The 20,998-nt window shown below is 28.3% G+C and overlaps 7 protein-coding genes across 15 annotated transcripts in view; 3 read left to right on the plus strand and 4 right to left on the minus strand.

The window, feature by feature from the left end:
* The window catches only part of ATP8B (ATPase phospholipid transporting 8B), a 54,563-nt gene extending 54,340 nt beyond the window's left edge, over positions 1-223 (minus strand). For 5 of the 6 annotated variants that reach the window (XM_085484065.1, XM_085484063.1, XM_085484062.1 and 2 more), the window contains exon 1: positions 77-223. The gene's annotated coding sequence lies outside the window, so the exon portion shown is untranslated. The remainder of the gene's footprint in view (positions 1-76) is intronic. The other variant, XM_085484066.1, reaches the window with a different exon arrangement.
* An 86-nt stretch (positions 224-309) lies between these two features.
* On the plus strand, positions 310-2,366 carry LOC114933144 (uncharacterized). 2 transcript variants are annotated; one of them, XM_085484077.1, is made up of 4 exons: positions 310-568; positions 776-1,422; positions 1,497-1,733; positions 1,800-2,366. In XM_085484077.1, the coding sequence occupies exons 1-4, from the start codon at positions 503-505 to the stop codon at positions 2,011-2,013; spliced, it is 1,164 nt and encodes a 387-aa protein (XP_085340203.1). In that variant the 5' UTR covers positions 310-502; the 3' UTR covers positions 2,014-2,366. The 2 variants fall into 2 exon arrangements, with proteins under 2 accessions (XP_085340203.1, XP_029161459.2); XM_029305626.2 differs by having other exon boundaries at positions 311-568; positions 668-1,422.
* Positions 1,899-7,589, minus strand: mus301 (mutagen-sensitive 301). Of its 2 annotated transcripts, XM_029305491.2 has the most exons (15): positions 6,252-7,589; positions 5,987-6,162; positions 5,685-5,861; positions 5,512-5,611; positions 5,226-5,422; positions 4,972-5,117; positions 4,630-4,864; positions 4,398-4,538; positions 3,895-4,309; positions 3,633-3,790; positions 3,431-3,526; positions 3,172-3,345; positions 2,972-3,085; positions 2,741-2,875; positions 1,899-2,668 (listed from the first exon to the last, which is right to left on the minus strand). In XM_029305491.2, exons 1-15 carry the CDS (start codon positions 7,006-7,008, stop codon positions 2,573-2,575), a joined length of 3,117 nt encoding a protein of 1,038 aa, XP_029161324.2. In that variant the 5' UTR covers positions 7,009-7,589; the 3' UTR covers positions 1,899-2,572. The 2 variants fall into 2 exon arrangements, with proteins under 2 accessions (XP_029161324.2, XP_085340193.1); XM_085484067.1 differs by lacking the exons at positions 5,685-5,861; positions 5,987-6,162; positions 6,252-7,589 and having other exon boundaries at positions 5,226-5,442; positions 5,512-5,576.
* Noa36 (zinc finger protein 330 homolog Noa36) lies at positions 6,604-9,742 on the plus strand. Of its 2 annotated transcripts, XM_085484080.1 has the most exons (7): positions 6,604-6,941; positions 7,236-7,386; positions 7,542-7,716; positions 7,809-8,036; positions 8,141-8,305; positions 8,390-8,464; positions 8,578-9,742. In XM_085484080.1, the coding sequence occupies exons 2-7, from the start codon at positions 7,267-7,269 to the stop codon at positions 8,784-8,786; spliced, it is 972 nt and encodes a 323-aa protein (XP_085340206.1). In that variant the 5' UTR covers positions 6,604-6,941; positions 7,236-7,266; the 3' UTR covers positions 8,787-9,742. The 2 variants fall into 2 exon arrangements, with proteins under 2 accessions (XP_085340206.1, XP_085340205.1); XM_085484079.1 differs by having other exon boundaries at positions 6,605-7,386.
* On the minus strand, positions 9,066-10,615 carry Spase22-23 (Signal peptidase complex subunit Spase22-23). The gene is made up of 5 exons (XM_085484081.1): positions 10,295-10,615; positions 9,964-10,039; positions 9,654-9,740; positions 9,437-9,540; positions 9,066-9,307 (listed from the first exon to the last, which is right to left on the minus strand). Exons 1-5 carry the CDS (start codon positions 10,435-10,437, stop codon positions 9,178-9,180), a joined length of 540 nt encoding a protein of 179 aa, XP_085340207.1. The 5' UTR covers positions 10,438-10,615; the 3' UTR covers positions 9,066-9,177.
* An 847-nt stretch (positions 10,616-11,462) lies between these two features.
* Arl1 (ADP ribosylation factor-like 1) lies at positions 11,463-13,689 on the plus strand. The gene is made up of 5 exons (XM_029305522.1): positions 11,463-11,601; positions 11,776-11,875; positions 12,220-12,336; positions 12,454-12,565; positions 12,703-13,689. The coding sequence occupies exons 1-5, from the start codon at positions 11,598-11,600 to the stop codon at positions 12,910-12,912; spliced, it is 543 nt and encodes a 180-aa protein (XP_029161355.1). The 5' UTR covers positions 11,463-11,597; the 3' UTR covers positions 12,913-13,689.
* PolD1 (DNA polymerase delta 1, catalytic subunit) lies at positions 12,548-18,965 on the minus strand. The gene is made up of 14 exons (XM_029305519.2): positions 18,797-18,965; positions 18,459-18,558; positions 18,127-18,238; positions 17,868-18,040; positions 17,526-17,785; positions 17,182-17,408; positions 16,929-17,095; positions 16,578-16,823; positions 16,197-16,499; positions 15,564-16,034; positions 15,068-15,474; positions 14,317-14,970; positions 14,045-14,162; positions 12,548-12,807 (listed from the first exon to the last, which is right to left on the minus strand). Exons 1-13 carry the CDS (start codon positions 18,859-18,861, stop codon positions 14,066-14,068), a joined length of 3,282 nt encoding a protein of 1,093 aa, XP_029161352.1. The 5' UTR covers positions 18,862-18,965; the 3' UTR covers positions 12,548-12,807; positions 14,045-14,065.
* Positions 18,966-20,998: the final 2,033 nt, after the last annotated feature.

The raw sequence follows: 20,998 nt of genomic DNA on the forward strand, positions 1-20,998 counted from the left end.
AGTCGCGCGAACGCCGGTCGCGTTGCTTGACAATTTGACATTTGACAAGTACGTGGTTCAATAAGCGTGCACTTACCGTGAACGGCTAGTCCCGCTCGCAGCACGGACAACGGCACTCGGCGAACACGGCGAGGACGACATCACCCGCGTAGCACACCGGACCGGCCATATTGTTTACCGAGAAGATATTCGACTGCAACTGCCCGTGCCCGTGTCGTGTGTGCGCGGCCGTGCGCCTGCTTCCGGCAAACAAACGCTCGTGGCGCCATCTCGTTGGTATCGGGAACTAAAAAATCGATACGTTCGATACGTTCTCGTGCGCGCTCGATATTATCGTACGACGATAAAATATTTATTGAACGCATATCGACGCGTTTTTATTTACCTGTCGAGTTATATTCGTGTCAAAATATATGCGCTTTTACTCGATCAGGCTTGAACTTGTCACGTGTGTGGTAGAATTTGTTGCGAAAAGAGGTTATGTTTGTTTATTTCGAGAACTATGGGCAAAGTTAAAATAATTTCGCAGGAAAAAAAGACGCCTGAATTAAAAGAAACGCGATTCAAGGTAATACAATTTTCAATATAATTTTTTTAATAATATAATGTTTGAGTTTCTAATTAAAAAAATTTTTAAATGCAAGATTGTTTTCTCTTTTTGTTATAGAAACAAAGAAAAAGAAATAGTAATAAGAAAGAAATATTAAATTCCATATATAAAATAAATGAGTTAACGAAATCAAATGCATCTAATAAAATAGATATATTTACAAAGGTACAAAATAGTAAAAAGAAAAAGGAACACAATTCTAAAAAGGAATTTGCAAAGAATACAGAAAAACCAAATAATTCCACAGAATATTCAAAAGATGGTAAAAATCCAGACAGTAAAATAAAATACAAAAAGAACAAAAGACAAAAACCTAGTCAAACAAGTAATAATATTGCAAAAACTAATATGTCTACAGAAAAAAAAAGTAAAAAATTACAAATGTCTGCAAACAAATCAAATCACTTCAACCATAGTAAAACAAAAATTCAAAACATTGAGAAAATGAATAAAAAGAAAATAAAACAAATGTCTAGCAAAACAGAGACACAGCTAGTACAATCTGAGAAAACATTAAAACTAAATAAGTATAAAATAAAGTTACATCAATTAGAAAAAATGCTTGACGATAAATCCAAGGTAAAAAAGGTTGTGCAGCCACTTACATTGAGAGATAGAATGATGACGCAATTAAGAGCATCTAGATTTAGATTCATAAATGAAACATTGTACAACAATGAAAGCTTTCAATCTAAACAATATTTTAAAGAAGATCCTGATGCTTTTAAAGCTTATCATGATGGATATAAACAGCAGCTCGAACAATGGCCAGTAAATCCACTGGATATTATAATATCATCGATTAAAAAAATGTTTGTATCATGCTCATAAAATTTCTTTATATTATATATAAAATTTGTAAATACTATAATCTTGTTAATTACAGGCCAACAGAAAATGTGATTGCTGACTTTGGATGTGGTGAAGCACTACTTGCTGCTTCTGTTCCTCACAAAGTACATTCATTCGATTTCATTGCTCTGAATGACAAAGTGAAAGCTTGTGATATGGCTCATACTCCATTATTAATGAACAGTGTTCATGTTGTCGTATTTTGTTTATCTTTAATGGGATCTAATCTTGCCGATTATATAATTGAAGCTAACAGAGTTCTTAAAAACAAGTAAGTAATAATGTTCTTGATTGAGATAGAATAATATAAAAAATTAATGCTCTTGTTTCAATTTAGTGGTACTTTAAAAATAGCCGAAGTTGAAAGCAGATTTGAGAATGTGACAGATTTTATAAAACTACTTGCAAAGTATGGGTTTAAAAGTACATGGAAGGATTTATCTCACGACTTGTTTTATTTCATGGACTTTAAAAAAGAAGCAGATATAAACATGAAAAAGAAGAATCTCCCTTCAATTATATTAAAACCATGCTTGTATAAAAAAAGATAAAATTTGATTGTATTACTAAATAATTTTTCTACATAAAATCTTTTTTTTCATCCCTCTAAATAAATTATATACCTATATCGTACACAAGAAATTGTAATCTACGACATATGTTGATATATTACCATCTTTTAAGTATATATCGAACATATTCAGATGATTGATTTATGTGCCTGCTTAAACAATGTGTTGTTCTTCAAAACACACTGCTCTATTGGGCACAAATTATAAATATAGATAAAAGATACTTATAATATCAATTTTATGTATTACTTAACAGACATTATGTAATTATTAATAAGAAAATTTATTATAATTCTTAACTGTATAAATATATTCAATTAATTGTTTCGTTATATACGATATTGTCAATTTATATATACATAATTCAAATTACATCTATGATCCAATTTGTTTCTATAAAAGAGCTTTGACAACAAAACTTTGATAACAAAAATCATTCATTTTTATCCAAATATTTGCACCAAATCCGCAAAATTTAATTTTATACAAGATTTAAATCTTATTTGGAAAAAATTTTTAAAAATTTATTAATTATTTTTTAGAATAGCTCTACTTCTATCTGACTCATATGTATACCATCTAGTACGTCTTCCCACTCGTCTTTTAAATCCTCTGCTCTTTGCAATATTAAAAGCTAAAATTTATATGAATAACATAAACGCAAAATCGAATATTGATAGTTAATATAAATTATATAACAACTTACTTTTGCTGCAGCAGTAATTTGCTTTACTATTCTATTACTTAAATATGGAATTTTTTCCTTTATTTCTTTCGCATCAGCTTTTGCTATAGATTGTAAAGTTCGATAGCCAGCCTTGTATAGTTGACGAGCTCTACCCTATGATAAAATATGTAAAATTAGATGCATATATATATTTAATTTTATTTTTAAATATTTAAAACATAGAAATAATATAGAAATAATAATTCTTACTATTTTAACTGAGGGAAGTTCCATCAATGTTTCTAGCTCTGATGGACAACAGTAAGATAATTTTTTACTAAATGTACTCAACATCTCAGTAAATGCCCAAAACTCGGGTAGTTCCTACAAAATAATTTAAATATATATAAGATGTGCTAAAATTTTTTCTATCATATCTTTTCAAAATAATTTTGTAATAAATTATTTACCTGACAAAATCTTACAACAGAAGATGCAAACATTGAGACTGCATTTAAAAGATTTTGTATAATACCTCTATTAACTTGATATTTCTCGGCAACAAAATAAACTGAATGATGATTCCACAATTCATATACTATTAAGGTCACATAAAATCTATGAACCACCCTCTTCTCCACAGTCTGTAATCAAATTTTTTTCTAAATAAAGCAATTATTAAAGCATAATTTAAATTATTTAACAAGTAACTAATTATATATAGGTTACCTTAGGCATTATACCATCACGTATTTTATTTGCTGTAGCTTCTGTTATCCCCAAAAGTCTAGCTACTTGCATTTGATTTTCATTTAAATCCATTATCTGAAATAACAATGCAAGACATATAATAGTTGTAATATATATTGATACATATAATATTTGTAATGTATATATCTTATATATAAAATCATACAAACAATATCATTACCACATTATAATAAATACTGCCGTTGAGAGTGATTTGAGATACACTGTCATATGGTGTAACAAGATATAAGAGATGAAGATTATCAATTAAGATTAAATGCTTTTGAGCTGTTTTTAAATCTTCATATAGTGTGTATGCAGTTTTTAAATCAATTGGTCCTATAACAAGTATAACATTATTATAAAATATTACAGACACAAATATACAGCATTAATTAATGAAATTAATTAATAAAGTTAATGAAAATCTACTCAGCTCTCACCTTTCATTGCAGCATGTCCCAAATCACAAAGTTGAAATTCGGTTTCGCTTGTAAAAGTGATCATTTTTTTTCCTTTTTTGACTGGCGATTTTTCCATATGCATTGGTTCTTGAGATGGAATAACGACAGTTACATTAGGATTATCGGTATTATTACGACTTTTACTTTTTACTTTTATCACGCTACATTTTAATAACGCCGTTATCGTTTCGTCCGTGATTGCTTTCACATTAACGCCTATTCTATTTTGTTGAATACTAAGTAGAGTTGTAGCTGTCAATTTATGTAATTCAGACCTAGTTGTTGCCATGTTTAATTGTATTGCACTTAAAATCAAATTGTTGAGTCCTCTATCATTTTCTATATGTAAACTACTTAGTGAGTCATCCATTTGAGAAATCAAGAGCTCTTTCACCTGTAATATAAAAATCATTAATTCTTAAAATGAATAATTATAATGAAGATTATGTCACACTGTAAGTATATCTTATAAAAATATTTACTTTATTGATCTCAAATTTTTTGCAAATAAGTATACTTTCTCCTAAAACTCCCATACCAGCACGACCAGCCCTGCCAATCATTTGTTTATATCTACTTAAATTCAAGAACTGCTTACCAATATAAGGACTACGTAGTATTACCTAATAACAAAATTATATTATGAGCAACTATATTAATGATATTATTAGATAATGATAAAGATGATCATTTCAAATTATTTTTATGAATTACCCTTCTTGCTGGCAAATTGACACCAGCTGCTAAAGTTGATGTACAACATATTACACATAGAGTACCTTCTCTAAAGGCATCCTCTAACAAGCGACGTTCTTCGGATGTCAGACCAGAATGATGATAAGCTATACCATATTTGACAGTTTTGCACAAAATAGAACATAGATCTTCTTCAGCCTTAAGTGCATCTAACAATGTTTTCTTTTTTTCTATTTTATAATTAATCAAACTTCTGAAATGATAATTTTGGAGATTATGATACAATCATGTGTGCATTTAATATACAGTTTTCTTATAGATAATATTTAAAATAAATACAATAGAGAAACAATGTCTTACTTAGGTAAAACTTTAACTAATAATAAAGCCACATTTTCGCAGTTTTTACGACTTGAACAGAATATAAGACACGAATCATTTGGTATTACTTCCATTACCAAGCCCGCAATTCTATCTGGATCTAGCATTGCTATATCATCTGAATACTTTATAACAGGATTATTAATTTATTAGATTTCATAAAATAATAAAATATAAAAATATGAAATATGAAAAATGCAAAATAAATATAAAATAAAATATAATTAAATCACCTTGTAATCGTTATTGCTCATATTTACTAATAAATCTTCATTACTCAAATTGACTACCCAAGTATCATTTTCACATTTCACATATTCCGTTATTTCAACTGGTCGAAAATTTTGTGAATATGTATCCGCATTGAGAAACTGTGCAATTTCCTTTAAATTACCTATTGTTGCACTCATTCCAATCAAACGTATTGTATCTGTAAAAAATTAGTCAATTCTTCAAAAAAATAATTTTTAGGAAATACTTACATTTTTTATCTAATATCATTTAAATGTCTGTAATTACCACTGAAGAACATTATTTTTGTAAGAAGCCCTTCTAATGTAGCACCTCTTCCTCCAGACTCCCCAAGTAAATGTAACTCATCAATGACTATAATACCAATCTAAAATATTTTTTATATATTATATTTTTATCGAATTATGTACAATTAATTAACTAATAATGTTTCAGTTCACCTCATCTAAACGTTTTGTTTCTATTAAACTATTTACAAGTCCTAAAGCTTTCTCTATAGTACAAATGTAGATGCTATTTTTTCTTCGCCGTTTGATTGGTGGATAACGCCCTTTTGTACCAGCATATTCTTCGATTAGAAAACCTAATTTTAATGCTAATATAGCCATTGATTGGACCTATATATATATATATATATATATATATATATATATATATATGTGTATGTAAAATTGAGCTCAATTACATATATATTAAATCTTATGTAAATGTTTTTTCTTCAATATATTAATTTAAAATATACCTTTTCTTGCACCAAAGCCACATATGGGAGTATAAAAATTGTATTTTTCTTATTACATATAATTTCCCTGAACATTAATATCTCCGCAACTAAAGTTTTACCACCACTTGTTGGTAGAGCATAAATTAAATTCTTTTTACTTCTAATAGCTAACTTTAAACATTCATCTTGCCATTCTGTATAAAAAGACATGATTAAATAAATTTATATTTCTATAAAAATATATAGAAACTTTATTGATTTATATAATTGTGATATAACTTACGATATAATTCATGAATGCCCTTAATTTCTTCAATCAATTTTTTCACAGTATGTGGTAAGTCATAAAATAAAGGATACTTTGTGATGCTTAAATTTTCATTTTTTGCTGTTTTTGATCTTAATTCATTCCTTAAACGGAGTTGTTTTCTTGGTTTATTATATTCACTTAAACCTCTATATTTGGTTTTTAAAATTGGTGATCCATCTTTATTTTCATTTTCCTTAAAAGAGCTATCTTCCAAAGTATAATCAAAATTTGTAATACATAAATTTGATATATTAGTCACTTTATCTTGGCATAATATATTTTTATTTACTTCAGATAAAGATGTTTTCTCTATGCTTTGATCAAAGTTTGTGTGTGTGTCTTCTTTACAAAATGTATCAAACATATCAAAGCTAATATTACTATTTCCTGGAACAATTTCTCTTTCATTCTCGAACTGAGCAAATACTTGATTCATTAATGATTTATCTTGCCATTCATTTATGTTGGGAGAAAACGCACTTTGTAATTTGTTGAGTTCTTTTGACGCAACCATTGCATTGATTTTAACATTTTGCTTCCCTTTAGAAACTCGTGCTGCTGAGACATTTTCGGAGTAATTATGCGGAGCAAGGATGCTACTGTCAGATTCTATATTACACAATAATGTGTTATCTAACAACAACAGAGATTCAACAGAATGCGGTGACTTTTGCTTTCTGTCATTTTTCACAGATATTTTGCGGTTTTCCTTATTATATGTCACTTCCATTTGACAGAACAGCTCTTTAAAAGAGCAAATCTTCACGAATTAAATAATCCGCACTTTATAAGTGTCTCTTAAATTGCGAAAAATTTTATCGACGAATTGTTCAGGTCAATTCTACAGAGTGAACCGATATAAACCGCCAAAATTGCAAATACTTCATTTATATTCGTGTCTCGTGTACTCGAAACCATAACCTCTCTTACGATCATATGATTTGCACATCTCAACAGCAATAAGATCAGATTTCATTAATAAGTGAAAATGCCGAAGAAGAAGACCGGTCAGAGAAAAAAAGCCGAGAAGCAGAAGCTTCGACAGAAAGAAATTAGAGCGGCTAAGGAGCAAGTGGATTTAGCAAAATATCCTTGTAACTCCGTAATGGTAAGCTCGATATTAATATAAAGTTTGACGAAAATACATCATTATACATCTGAATCTTTAACTATTAATTAATTGTAATTATTTGATTAATTAATATAAATTAATATAATTATCTGATATATTAATTAAATATAACTGTCACATTCACGCTACAGGAATGTGACAAATGTAATAAGAAGCAGAAGAGTCGTGCCTTCTGTTACTTTTGTCAGAGTGTGCAACGTTTGCCCATATGCGCACACTGTGGCAAGATCAAGTGTATGTTAAAAACTGGAGACTGTGTGGTACGCCACCCTGGCATCTTCACCACAGGATTGGGAATGGTGGCAAGTAAATCCATACTTTCATCAAATTATAACAATATTGTCTCAAAATCTGTAGCAATATTATCATATAATTTTACAATCAAACATTTTAGGGAGCCATATGTGATTATTGCGAAGCCTGGGTTTGCCACGGAAGACGTTGTCTCACTTCTCATGCTTGCATTTGTCCACTGATGGATGCTGTTTGTCAGGAATGTGAGAGAGGAGTTTGGGATCACGGCGGAAGGATATTCAAGTGCTCATTCTGCGATTGCTTTTTATGCGAAGATGATCAATTTGAACATCAAGCATCCTGTCAAGTATTGGAAGCAGAAAGTTTCAAATGTAATAATTGCATTGAGTTGCACTTTTTATTCTAAATATAATTCGATTTGTGTGTATTATATATATTTAAAGGATTAAATTTTAATTCTATTTAATATTTTTAGGTCAATCATGTAATCGTTTAGGACAATATTCCTGTCTCAGATGTAAAACATGCTATTGTGAGGATCATGTTCGTAGAAAAGGTTTTAAATATGAGAAGAATAAGCCTATTCCATGTCCAAAATGCAGCTATGAGACATCACAGACTAAAGATTTGAGCATGTCCAGTAAGTATTGTCAAAGATCATTTAACTGCTTTAAATAAAAATGTATTATAAATTATCTAATTTTTTGTGTACTTCTTTTTATAGCAAGAAGTCACAAATTTGGTAGGCAAAATCAAGGTGGTCCATCAGAATCTGATGATGAAAATGGATATGATTATGGTAAATTAAGATTTTGAAACAGTCAAAAAACAGTTTTACGATTTTAAAGTATATTTTCATGTATATATTATTTTTATTTATAATTTGAGAACATCTTTGTACTTCTGTGATAGGAAATCAAGATTCGTGCTTTGGAACTAGTTATGCTAATAATGATGAAGACAATGAAGATGACGATGATGACGACGATGATGACGATTACGATGATGATGAAGATGAGGATGACGAAAATGGAGATGATGATGAATCGTCGAGTGCAGATGAAGAACAGAAAGATACTAACATACAACATACTTCAAATAGTAATACAAATAAAGCTTAACGCTTACATGTTTCAAGTTATATATTAATTAAAAAAATTAAAAAATGTTTAATGTTTTAGCAGAAACTTTAATAAAAGTAATCAGAAAAAATATAAATATTATTGAAAAGAGAATTTAAACATTTTGTAAAATATAAATTAAGTGACAATTTTTAAGTATTCATACATTTAATGCATACAATATTTAAGTTTTATAGCCTTTAAACAGTAATATATCAAAAATTTTAACATTAATTAAACAACTGAACAAATATACTGTTAAATATAAAAAGGAAATCATGAAGAAATAAACATTTACATTTATTATACATGAAATTTACGCACCTTAAATAAGAATCTTATAAAAAAAATCATACATATACAGTATAACATGTATACATTTAAATATGCGTTATACACGTAATGTAGTATATTCAGATGGGAATGCAAAAGTATGAGAACCAAGAGCACTAACACTAGGTAACAATCCAGCATTTGGTATAATGTTCCAAGATAATGTTAATGTTACATTTTTATTTCCCCTGCAAAGATAAAATATATACATATAGATGATATATTTAAAATTTACATAAATGAAAATTAATCTTATTGACATAACGATCTTCATATATTCATAATTATTCATATTCAATAAATTTTATATATTTTACCTGAGGCCTTTGCCATCATCCCAGAAATAATATTTTGTATTCATATTCTTAAAATCAAGCGCAGCATTGTCTCCACGAAGTACTATCTTATCCCATAAGACTACCTGCCAATAAAAATAAAGTTAATTTTATATAAAAGAAAATCATATAGGATACATGTCTTGTTTTGCAGACATGCAAAACAAGCCATTGCAAATTAATAAATCTGGAAACTGACCTGATTAAATTCATTGTTTTGTGTCTGATATTCTGCTGTGAGGTATAAGAACAATTGCTTAACATTCCAATTAAATAATGGAGTGAGATGTAAACAGTTTTGTAAGGTAAATATAATCAAATTTTAACACATAATACTATCTTATAAAATTCATCTCTTAGTCAAATCTATATTTTTTATGAATGAAAATAATAGTATATAAAGCCAATTAAAAAAATATAGTTTAGATTGATTTATATGAATTAATGTAATTTGATTTTAAGTAATCATAAATGTTATAGATATTTGTATAACATTATATGTAAAGGATATCAGTTTGTAAGTCAAAAGTTAAGTAGCCCAGATCATTTTTTTCCCTTGACGCACTATAATCTGGTACATTCTTTCTGTAAAACAAGACACGCTTATTATGACAATTGCATAAGATCACAACTATACAAAATCATAAGTGGAAAAACAAATTTTCGACATATTGAAAGACAAATAACGTCTGTATAATTATATATTTACGTTCAAATCGTGTAGATAAGAATTTCTGTTCTTGTAAAACATGAGATACATACAATATGGATCTTCTTAACACAAATGTATGAATAATTAAATTAACGTAAAATAAGATTGACATATTTTATCGTACTTACACAACAACTTTAACCGTATTTAGTGTCGCATTCGCTCTATAATCGATAAATACTGTTGAGAGAAAACAGCAAAATGTGAGGCAAGCTGACACACTTAATGTATATGCTAAAATAGCATTTCCACGTGTTAGAATCGTATGCATTATTATATCTTGCTATCGATGAGTATTTGTAGCGTTTCTGTCAAATTAACTTAATTACTACGTAACTTAATCGATAGAATTGTGCTTCGACAAATTTCCTAACCAACACACATTGTTTTCTCTATCGGAACGATCGGAACTCCAACGTCATCACTTCAACGTGCAGAGATTCACCGGTCTGCGTTCGTAAATAAATCCATATAAGAGAGAAACGAATAGATCGTGCGTAGTTGAAAAGAACAGACCTAATTAGTAGTGTTCCTAAATGCGTTCATAAAAGCTCGTTTAAGAATTATTTTTTAATTATATTATAAACATAAAATATACATATATGTCATATATAAATGATACGTCTATGCTATCTTATCTTTTTTTTAAATAATAATTTTCTTTACATCAATTGATTCCTTTCTGATTTATTTTGTACGTAAAAGTATATATTAAAAATTATCAAAAATTAAATTAATATATATTTTATTAAATATTTCATAGTTTATATAAAATGTAAATGTTATTTTTATCTTTATAATTTTTTATATCGAATATTGTGAGGAATTAATTTATATATGTAGAAATTATACTCTATAGAGTTTTTAATTATACATTTTCAAAAGATATTAACTACGAGCTAATTTAAATAAAAAAATAAAAAACTGTTTTTTTTGAAAAAAAATGACACATAAATAAATAAATTAATTAATAATATTCAAGCAATAAGGATAACATATATAAATAATTTTATACAATAAATTGTAATTAAAAATTATTTATATTTTATTATTATATATTAATCTTTATTTATTATTTATTTTATTTTATTATTCATATATTATATATTTTTTATTTATTATTGTTTGTATTGAATTATTATTTTAATATTATACAAATTTACACACACACCCACACAGGTGTGTAGAAATTTTTTTAAATACTACAATTGTCAAATTATTGTTATTATTTCTTATTTAGATCAATTTCCTGAGAGGGCGTTAGTGTACAGCAGATTTTTCAAAACTACGCGAGTCTGGCTGTCTTTAACAGAGTATCTCGTCGATGACGAAGGGCTGTGCGGCCCGGTTATTTGGACACGTTTGTGGTTATCAAGTTTGACAATAAACATCGCACTACGTTGTATGACTTGGAGTTAACGATTCGCCAGCATGGGTGAGTTAAAGACCGATGTTCCTCGGTATACATTTATATCGCGCCCATGTTTTTGCTCCGCAAAAATAAATGTGACACGTCGTGCGCGCGCTATATTATCTGCCACCGAGTTATCCTTATGATCTTATGTATGTACATGTATGCGAAATTCTAACGATATATATTCCTTCACAGGTGGGTTACTCAGTTATTTTCGTAACCTGCTCGGTAGCCGCGAGATGCGTATTCTGATTCTAGGTCTGGACGGCGCCGGCAAGACTACGATTTTGTACAGGTTTGCATGATAGTCTTGTAATCCACTATCAGTGACAGGCTGTCATTTGTGTTTACTTGATGTGTATCTGTCACCAAATCTTTTGACACACCCACTCACATGCATGATTTATCTTTATATTCTTAGAAGCTATTAATTTTAATTATCTGCTCTTAATTATTTATTGCATATATTAAGAATATTTGTTAATTTGTGTATAAAGTTCTAAAAACTGACTTAATTGACCAAGTATGTTTTCATTGCGTTGATGAAATTACTTGTATTTGATATAATTATATATTTGATAAAATTTGATTGAATTATGAAATATATCGAAAATAAAAAATTCTTTAACTGTTTATTAGGTTGCAGGTAGGCGAAGTAGTAACTACAATACCAACCATAGGATTCAATGTAGAACAAGTTACTTACAAAAACTTAAAATTCCAAGTATGGGATCTCGGTGGTCAAACTAGTATACGGTATGTTAAGTTTGTGTATAAAGGCTTGTTTTTGTCAAAATTAAAAAAAATTATATTTAAATTTCCACTATACATATGTATCAATTTTTTTATATTTTATAAATATTTTTATTTCAGACCATACTGGAGGTGTTACTATTCAAACACAGATGCGATAATTTATGTGGTAGATTCAGCTGACAGAGATAGAATAGGCATATCAAAAGATGAATTAATTCTCATGTTACAAGTAAGTAACATTTTTATTATGAAAAACATTGAATATTACTTTTAAAATAATAAAAAATAATGATAATGATATTTTACAAATTAATAGTCATTTCTTCAAAATATACGAATTATTCAAACTATATCTTACTTGAATAGGAAGAAGAATTACAAGGTGCAATTTTGGTGGTATTAGCGAACAAACAGGATATGGCAGGATGCCTTAGTGTTGCAGAAGTCCATCAAGCCCTCGGATTGGATGCTCTAAAAAATAGAACCTTTCAAATTTTTAAAACTTCCGCGACAAAAGGTGAAGGGCTCGATCAAGCAATGGACTGGTTGTCAAACGCGTTACAAAGTAGAAAATGATTATTATTACATCAGCATAATTCATATTCGAGCCTTACAAGGGGACTAGTCACAAGACTGTCACTTTGAACGTGTCGCCGGATTTCCACCGGACCACGATGTTCTGTTTATTTATTATAATTATTCTATTTTAAATATCTTTTGCAATTTATACAGCAAAAGTATTCACGAAATTATTGTATTCTCCATAATGCTGAATGCGCAATAAGATAATTATTTTATCTTTCTATGTGATTTAAAAAAAATAACTTTAGAGAATTCTTTCCACTTAGATTCTTCACACTAATAGATATCTCATATGTTACTGCTACATATGCATAACAATTAGTTCATAATTTGTTTAAAATAATTGTCCTATTTATTTAATCTCAATGATAAATGAACTCAAATTCAATCCATAAAATTGTAAATTATGCATTTGTAATGAGAACACATGCATATTGATATCAAATAAAATATACAATTATGAATACCAAATCGAGATAAATTTTCGAAAAAAGTTTGGCAACAAAAAGTTAACAAAAAATTTGTAAAACAAGAATAATTCAATACAAATCATATCTATGCATATAAAAATGATATTTCGATGTATCTCAAATTGTGAAATACTTTTTCCAAACATGATAAAATAAATATATAATGAAATTCATTGCGGATGGGGTACAAACATAATATCATATATCATATTACTATTTATAAAAATTACACAACATAAGTAAAATAAAGTTAAGACTACTGCGAAAATGTCGCAATATTAAAAATGATACCACCATCAAAGATATTCCATATAAGTTTCATTTTCCAAGTAATATTTTGATTTTAATTTCACTGAAATAATTTAGTTTTACGATTTTTGTAATAAATATGCCAAATAGTAAATCGTGGTTGGTGATACATTTTCTAAGTTAATATATACTTATTATATTTACTGAATAGCATATTGAATTTTGATAATTTATATACTAAAATATATTTAGCACACAATATATTTAACATATAAACAGATACTATATATTATATTATTCTATAATAAATATTTAAAACATTGAATAAATTTATGTAAATAATAATAATTTCGTTATTTGTAGGAAAATTTTCATATAACAGTAGCTTTTACAAAATAAGAACTTACCTATAAGTGATTATTTTTTTATTACCATTCTGGGATACCAAATTTTTGGATTCGTTTCGCTTTCGCAGCCATATCCATTCGAGATTTTACTCTCATGTAAAATATTGGACAATCACGACTGAAATCATATTTGAAAATAATTATTTTGAAACATTGTGCATGTTTATTATATATATATATGTATGTATGTATGTATATATATAGTTTAATACTCAAATAATTTTTATTTCTAGAAAGAATAGTATTTTAAATTAATACTAAATTAAACTAACTTGGAACATATAACTTCTTGATGGAGACTTCCTTGACATCTCTGACATTCTGTCCAAAGTCGAGAAAACTTCTCTTCTAATTTCTGTTGGGCTTGCAATTCGTTATGAAACAATTCAGCCTCTTGAGATTCACAATGCTTACACACTGCCTTATCTTCTCTGTCCGATGGCAAGACAGATTTACAACCCAAACAAGTTTCTTTTTTACGTGTGAAAGCCGCAAGGGCCCCAACTTGCGAAGTAGCAATGCATCTTGTGCGCGTATGATCACCTTTCAGAAGAAGCGATTCTGCCTTCTCACCAAGAATAGGTTCGAAGATACGTACGAGAGGTTTCGCTAATTGATTTTCTAGATAATAAGTTGTGTCTATTGGAATGCTATTCTGCAACGCGTAAACAGGATCTTCCGCCTTCTGGTATGCTGGAGTGCCTTTAGCTGCACTTGTAAATACATACGCCACTCTGTCGCCAAGTTTTGGCGCATTTCCGGCATCTCGTTTCTTCATCTTTGCCGCCAATTCGACGTGCGCTTGCTTCGCCGCGTAATCAGTCTTCGTCAATTCTTTCGTAATTACTAATTGAGAGAGATCAATACGATTACATAGAAGATCGCTGATGACTTGTTTAGCATAATCGACGGCGGCATGTGGATTCCTATATAACATTATCCATTTATATTATATTTATATACAATTAATATAGCATAAATATACATGAAGTTAAATGTTGCATAAAGTATAAAGAGATGTACCTTTCGATGAGTAATATTTGCAAACAGGTATTCATCATGTTCGCGACTAATGGACAGTTATCTCTGCGCACCGTTTCGAGACCTTTGCAATCCATTTTATCATATTTCTCAGGTTTCGTGAAATATAAACCAGCATAACGTTTCTTATTAATCAAGAGATACGGAAAGTACACTTTCTCAAATTCCAATTTTATAGGTTTGATAAATTTCGATGTCACATAATCAGCTGCTTCTTTACCGAACTTCATTGCATCTTCTATTGATTTCACACCGAACTTCACCATTACGGAATCAGTATCGCCGTATATGACCATTGCATCGTTCTTGTATCCATTGTCTATTCGAAAGTGTCCCTCTACTTCTTGCTTCGTTTGTTCTATCATAGTTCGTCCATAAGCGGTGACGCTCTGCAATTACATTTTGTTATGAATATTTTTATAATGCATATCAGAGTTCTCCTTTTGTTAAATATATTTTAGAAATATTGACAACTTACAGCAGATATTTCTAAGCATGGCAATTTTCCCATTTGTGCACCTGTGAAACCATATACCGAATTCGCTGATACCTTTAAAGCATATTGTCTACCATCGAGTACTTTTTGCTTCAACGGATCCGTTTCTTGTTTTAATTCTGCCTTTGCTTTTTTTCTGGCAGCCAATAAATTTTCCAAAATTTCAGGTAGAATTCCTTTTCTTACAGAACTTTTAATGAATAATGAATTACTGGGAGTTGTGGTAATTTGATCCTCTTGAATATTGAGCTCTTTCTTTTTAGCAACAGTTAATAACGTTGTATAACATAAATTGTGTGCCATGATAATGCTGGGGTACAGAGAACTGAAATCTAAAGTAGCTATTGGATCGTTGTAATAGCCACGTTTAGGTTCGATGACAGTAGCTCCTTCAAACTGCTCATCACTACCGTGGCCTTGATGTACTGGCATCAAATAATCTTTTTCTCGAGTCTAATAATATTAAAAAATAATTAATTTAATTATTTTCGTTGAGGCAAAAGACATCGCGGTAGGCTCTCAGCCGACATACATACAAATATATATATTGAATTAGTTTAATTAGTTTAGCATTAATAAAATAATTATTTCTTTTAGCAGTTATAAACTTATTACCTTGCGTAAAAGTTGAGAAACAACTTTGATTTGTTGGCCGCGGGTCAATAAACTAGAAATAGATACTCCTGTCACCCTTGCCATTTCCATGTAAATAATTATACACATTAATTTGTCCAATAATCTCAGAGGCAAATATGCATCTTTCAAACAATATACAGCAAGACGTCGACGTGTCTGTGCATTTCCGTTTTGTAAACTTGTAATATCTTTATGATGAACATCCTCTTTTTGTTCTTGAAGGAAATGATACGATACAGCATTTAGAGTATAAGATCTCAGTTTATAATCTCGAACCAATACCTGATACATATTTATATAATTATATTAAAGAAGTTTTAATATAAAAGAATTATGCTTATTATATGAATTATATCTTACCAGTAATAAATCAAATGGAACTCTTCCTTCAAAATTGATTGATTTGTTTTCACGACGACCCAGCTGTTTGCTTTGCAATACATGATCCTTAATAACAGACTTTATATTTTTTATTCGACCAAGGAAATTGAAATTTTTAACATTGAGATGTTGCGCGCGATTAATTAAGTATGGAAAGTCGAAATTGTTTATGTTATATCCTGTGAAAATGTCAGGATCTGATTGTCGTACAAAGTCAGCCCATTTCTTGCAAAAGAAAATATTAATAAACAACAGAATATTAAAAAACTTTTTTCTACGTTAGTAGATTTCAATAAAACTTTTTTCTGAAAGTTAAAAATATTAATTTACCTCCAACATTAAACTTTCTTTGTCAAAACTCAATACTTGAGAACCAACAATAGGTGCACAAGTATCAAGAGTAAAAATATTCCTTAAAAATGGTTCAGACTCGCCCTGCCTTATGACCATATTGGCGATTTGTATTACCGGATCATGTTTTGCTTCTGGGAAAATTCCTACAGGAAAAATTTGTAATTAGATTCATGCAATAAAATATTATATTAAAGTTAACAAAAAGAATTAAAAAAAAAACAATGGTTACCTTCACGTCCAGCGCATTCAATATCAAAACTCAGAATCCTAAATGGAGCTAATTTTGACCATTCACCTTCTGGTGCGTGAGCTATAAAGGCATCCCATGCAACATCTACTTCTAACTGACATCGTGTAGTTAGCTCCAACATATGTCCATACTGGCCACGTAATTTCCAGCTTTTTGGTTTTAATTCAATCCAAGAGCAACCAACCACTGATGTATCAACCATAAACCTGAGTAAAAATTTAAATATATATATATATATATATATATATATACACATACATACATTAATATTGCAATTTTAATAAAAATATAGAAAATATAATAGAAAAAGTACTAATATATACCTGATATCAAAATCAATGTTACTTTCAAAAGCTCTATAATGATGATTAAACGCAGTATAAACTGTATCTTGTTCTAATAATCTTTTGCAAGGTGCTATTAATTTTGGAACTGCCACTGTAATTTTCAAGAATGGTAAATTATCCTTTCCTCCATATCCATACATTGATTGTTTGTAGACTAGTTCAACTGCTAGAATGGCTTCTTGTATGTTATCAGGATTTGATTTCATATCTTTTTTTACAGCTTGATTTAAAGCTTCCTGTATTAACAAAATTCTTATATTAGTTATTAGACGCTTATATATATTTGAAATAATTTCCTTATTTAAATTAAACATATACCTTAAATGGCTTGCAATGATTGTTAGTAAAATTTGATGGTGCTGACACAAATAGATACGGACAAAAACCATGTACGTGACAGCAGATGGAATTTCCAAGTTCTGTTACACCAAACATTCTCATTATGGGCACAGGTCCCACCTTGCTACCCGGCATTCCAATTAATGGTCTACCTACATATAAATTTGATATTTTCAAATATCAAAGCTGTTTATCTTTAATAAATAAATATTAAAATAACAAAAAATAAAATTATTACCTATATAATGGTCAATTTCTATTTGCTGAAATGCTAATGTATCAATTTGTGGATTCAATGGTGGTGGAGGAGCTCTGCTCCACTTTGCAGATGTGTTTTCTTGTTCAGGTCCCTGTAATAAAATTAAGAGCTATTAATAAATAATAGATATATAATAAATAATAGATATATAATAAATAATTTGTACATATTAAACAATAAATAATATATGCAATACATATGTAAATTTTGCAAATAGTGCTCAAAAAATATGTATCATCCTCACAGTTAATTATTAATAGAATATATAGAAATAAATCATGCTCTATCATATACATATAATTAAATCATACTTCTCCAATTAGTAATGTTTCATCTAGAAAATCATCATCTCCATAATCCATAGTAGCTAATTCCGTTTCAAATGAACTGGGTTTATCTTCATCTTCATCTCTGTGTCAAAATAAAAATATTTAAAAATTCTCTTTATTATAATGAATTTTATACAAAGGTAATGTGTATATAATGTAATAAATATCCTTTTAAATTTAAACACGTAGAGATATTTATTTAATCAAAACTCATAATAAATATTGTATAAGATATAATGTTAAATTGTAGAAAATCGACAGAAACAAAAATGTAAGAAGAGGTTAATAAATGTGTTAGATTCAATAACAAAACTACTCACTCAAATTTAGCCTTTTTCACTACACCTTTAGGTGCTGAAAATGGCTTTCGACTTACTTTACTCATGTTTCTTTTCGTAAAAACGTATTTTTGCGAAAATTTATAATATTTATGAGAAATAAAATAGTGAACTACAAAGCTTTACAATCGTATGAAGTAAGAAAGGCGGGAACAAATGCTGACAATAAAAGTGCGTTCAAAAATCCTATCAACGGAATAAGTATTCAACTACCAATATTAACCAATCAGAATAAAGGAATCTTTGTGCTGATTGGTCAATCAAATATTACTTTATCCCACGAGTAGTATTTTCGAACGCGCCTCAATGATATTCGTCGTCAAATGGCGACTTCTTGCGCGTCTCGAATATTTGCTTATTTAGAGTCAAATTTCTGTAATATGTTATTTATGTATATATTTAATGCAATTCTTATTATTTTACTTAAAATTTCCATTTACAAATTAATTATAAATTTTAATAAGCAGTCTACTTGGCGCTAAAAGTGCTCCGTTCGATTCTGTGCATATAGTAAAAATTCGGCGAATAAAAATTTAAAACATAATGAAAATTCAAGAATTAAAATTAGGTACACAATGAAAATTCAAGAATAAAATTATGTACATATAGAAATTCAGCGAATTAAAATTATTTACATAAAAGAAATACGACAAATTAAAATTATATACATAATAAAAATTAGGCAAATTAAAATTATTTAGATAAAAAAAATACGGTGAATTAAAATTATGTACTTAATAGAAATTAAAAATTCAATGAATTAAAATTATGTCCATAATAGAAATTTGGAAATTAAAATTATGTACGTAATAAAAATTCGAAAATAAAAATTATGTACATAATATATAAATTCGACAAATTAAAATTATGAACATAATAGAAATTCACGAATAAAACTTGTGTACATAATAGAAATAAAAAAATTAAAATTTTGTACATAATACAATTCGGTGAATTAAAATTATGTGCATTACGAAAATTTGGCAAATTAAAATTATGTACATAATAAAATTTCGGCGAATTAAAATAAAAATAACGCTTCCCTGTCGCGATAGCCCACAACGGTGCAAAAAATAAGTATAATTATATGCATATATTATTATATATATTATTTATTGCCTATATAAATAAATAATATATTATTAATAATATATAAATTCTGTTTTTCTTTTGTTTATCTTTTGTTTATAAAGCTGTGCAAAGGAAATTCTAACTGTTAATGAAAAAAAAAATATATTTGGAATATATTTGGAATTTTAGTAAATAGAAAAAATCGATAATGATTAAAATATAAAGCTTAATATGCCTAATAATGAATTATAAAAATCAAATGTTTAACTCATATAAGCAATAATTAATATATTATTAATAATCATTTTCTATTTTCTACAATTGCTCTATTATAAATTAGTTTTTTTTTATTTACAATTAGAATTCTTCTTTACACAGCTTTATAAACAAAAAATGAACAAAAGAAAAATAGAATAACATATTTGTTCTGCACATTTATGCTATTAATATCAAAATATTAAACAAGGGAAATATTTAGTCTTTAAAAAATAATCCTAAAATAAAGCAATCGACTAATATAATACATAAAATTGGGTATCTAATTATCATATAAATTATAAAGTTCTGCAAGCATTTTACTCGAGAATCAAGCTTTTGCATCGCCAGATTCAGAATGCAAACTATCGTTATTTGATTGTGAACAATAACTAAAACGTTTAATATTAGGTGTTAGCAAACTGCTCATACGTGATTTTAAAGCCAGGTATTCCCTCAAGGGTCTCTCTACTTTCTTGTCTGTGCACTTCTTGAATTATTATTATGTCTCATAATTTTAATTTATCGAATCTTTATTATGTTGCGACATAATTTTAATTTATCGAATCTTTATTATGTCTCGATATAATTCTAATTCATCGAATTTTTATTATGTCTCGACATAATTCTAATTCATCGAATTTTTATTATGTCTCTACATAATAAAAATTCTTGAATTATTATTATTAAATTATTAAAATTATGTAAAGGTATAATAAAAATTCAATGAATTAAAATTATGTCGAGACATAATAATAATTCAAGAATTTTTATTATGTCGAGATATAATAAAAATTCGAGGAATTCAAATTATGTCGAGACATAATAAAAATTCGATGAATGAAAATTATGTCGGAA

This window comes from Nylanderia fulva, unplaced genomic scaffold (assembly GCF_048542155.1).
Source record: "Nylanderia fulva isolate GAGA-0341 unplaced genomic scaffold, ASM4854215v1 Scaffold29, whole genome shotgun sequence".
In the NCBI taxonomy this organism is placed as follows: Eukaryota; Metazoa; Arthropoda; class Insecta; order Hymenoptera; family Formicidae; genus Nylanderia; species Nylanderia fulva.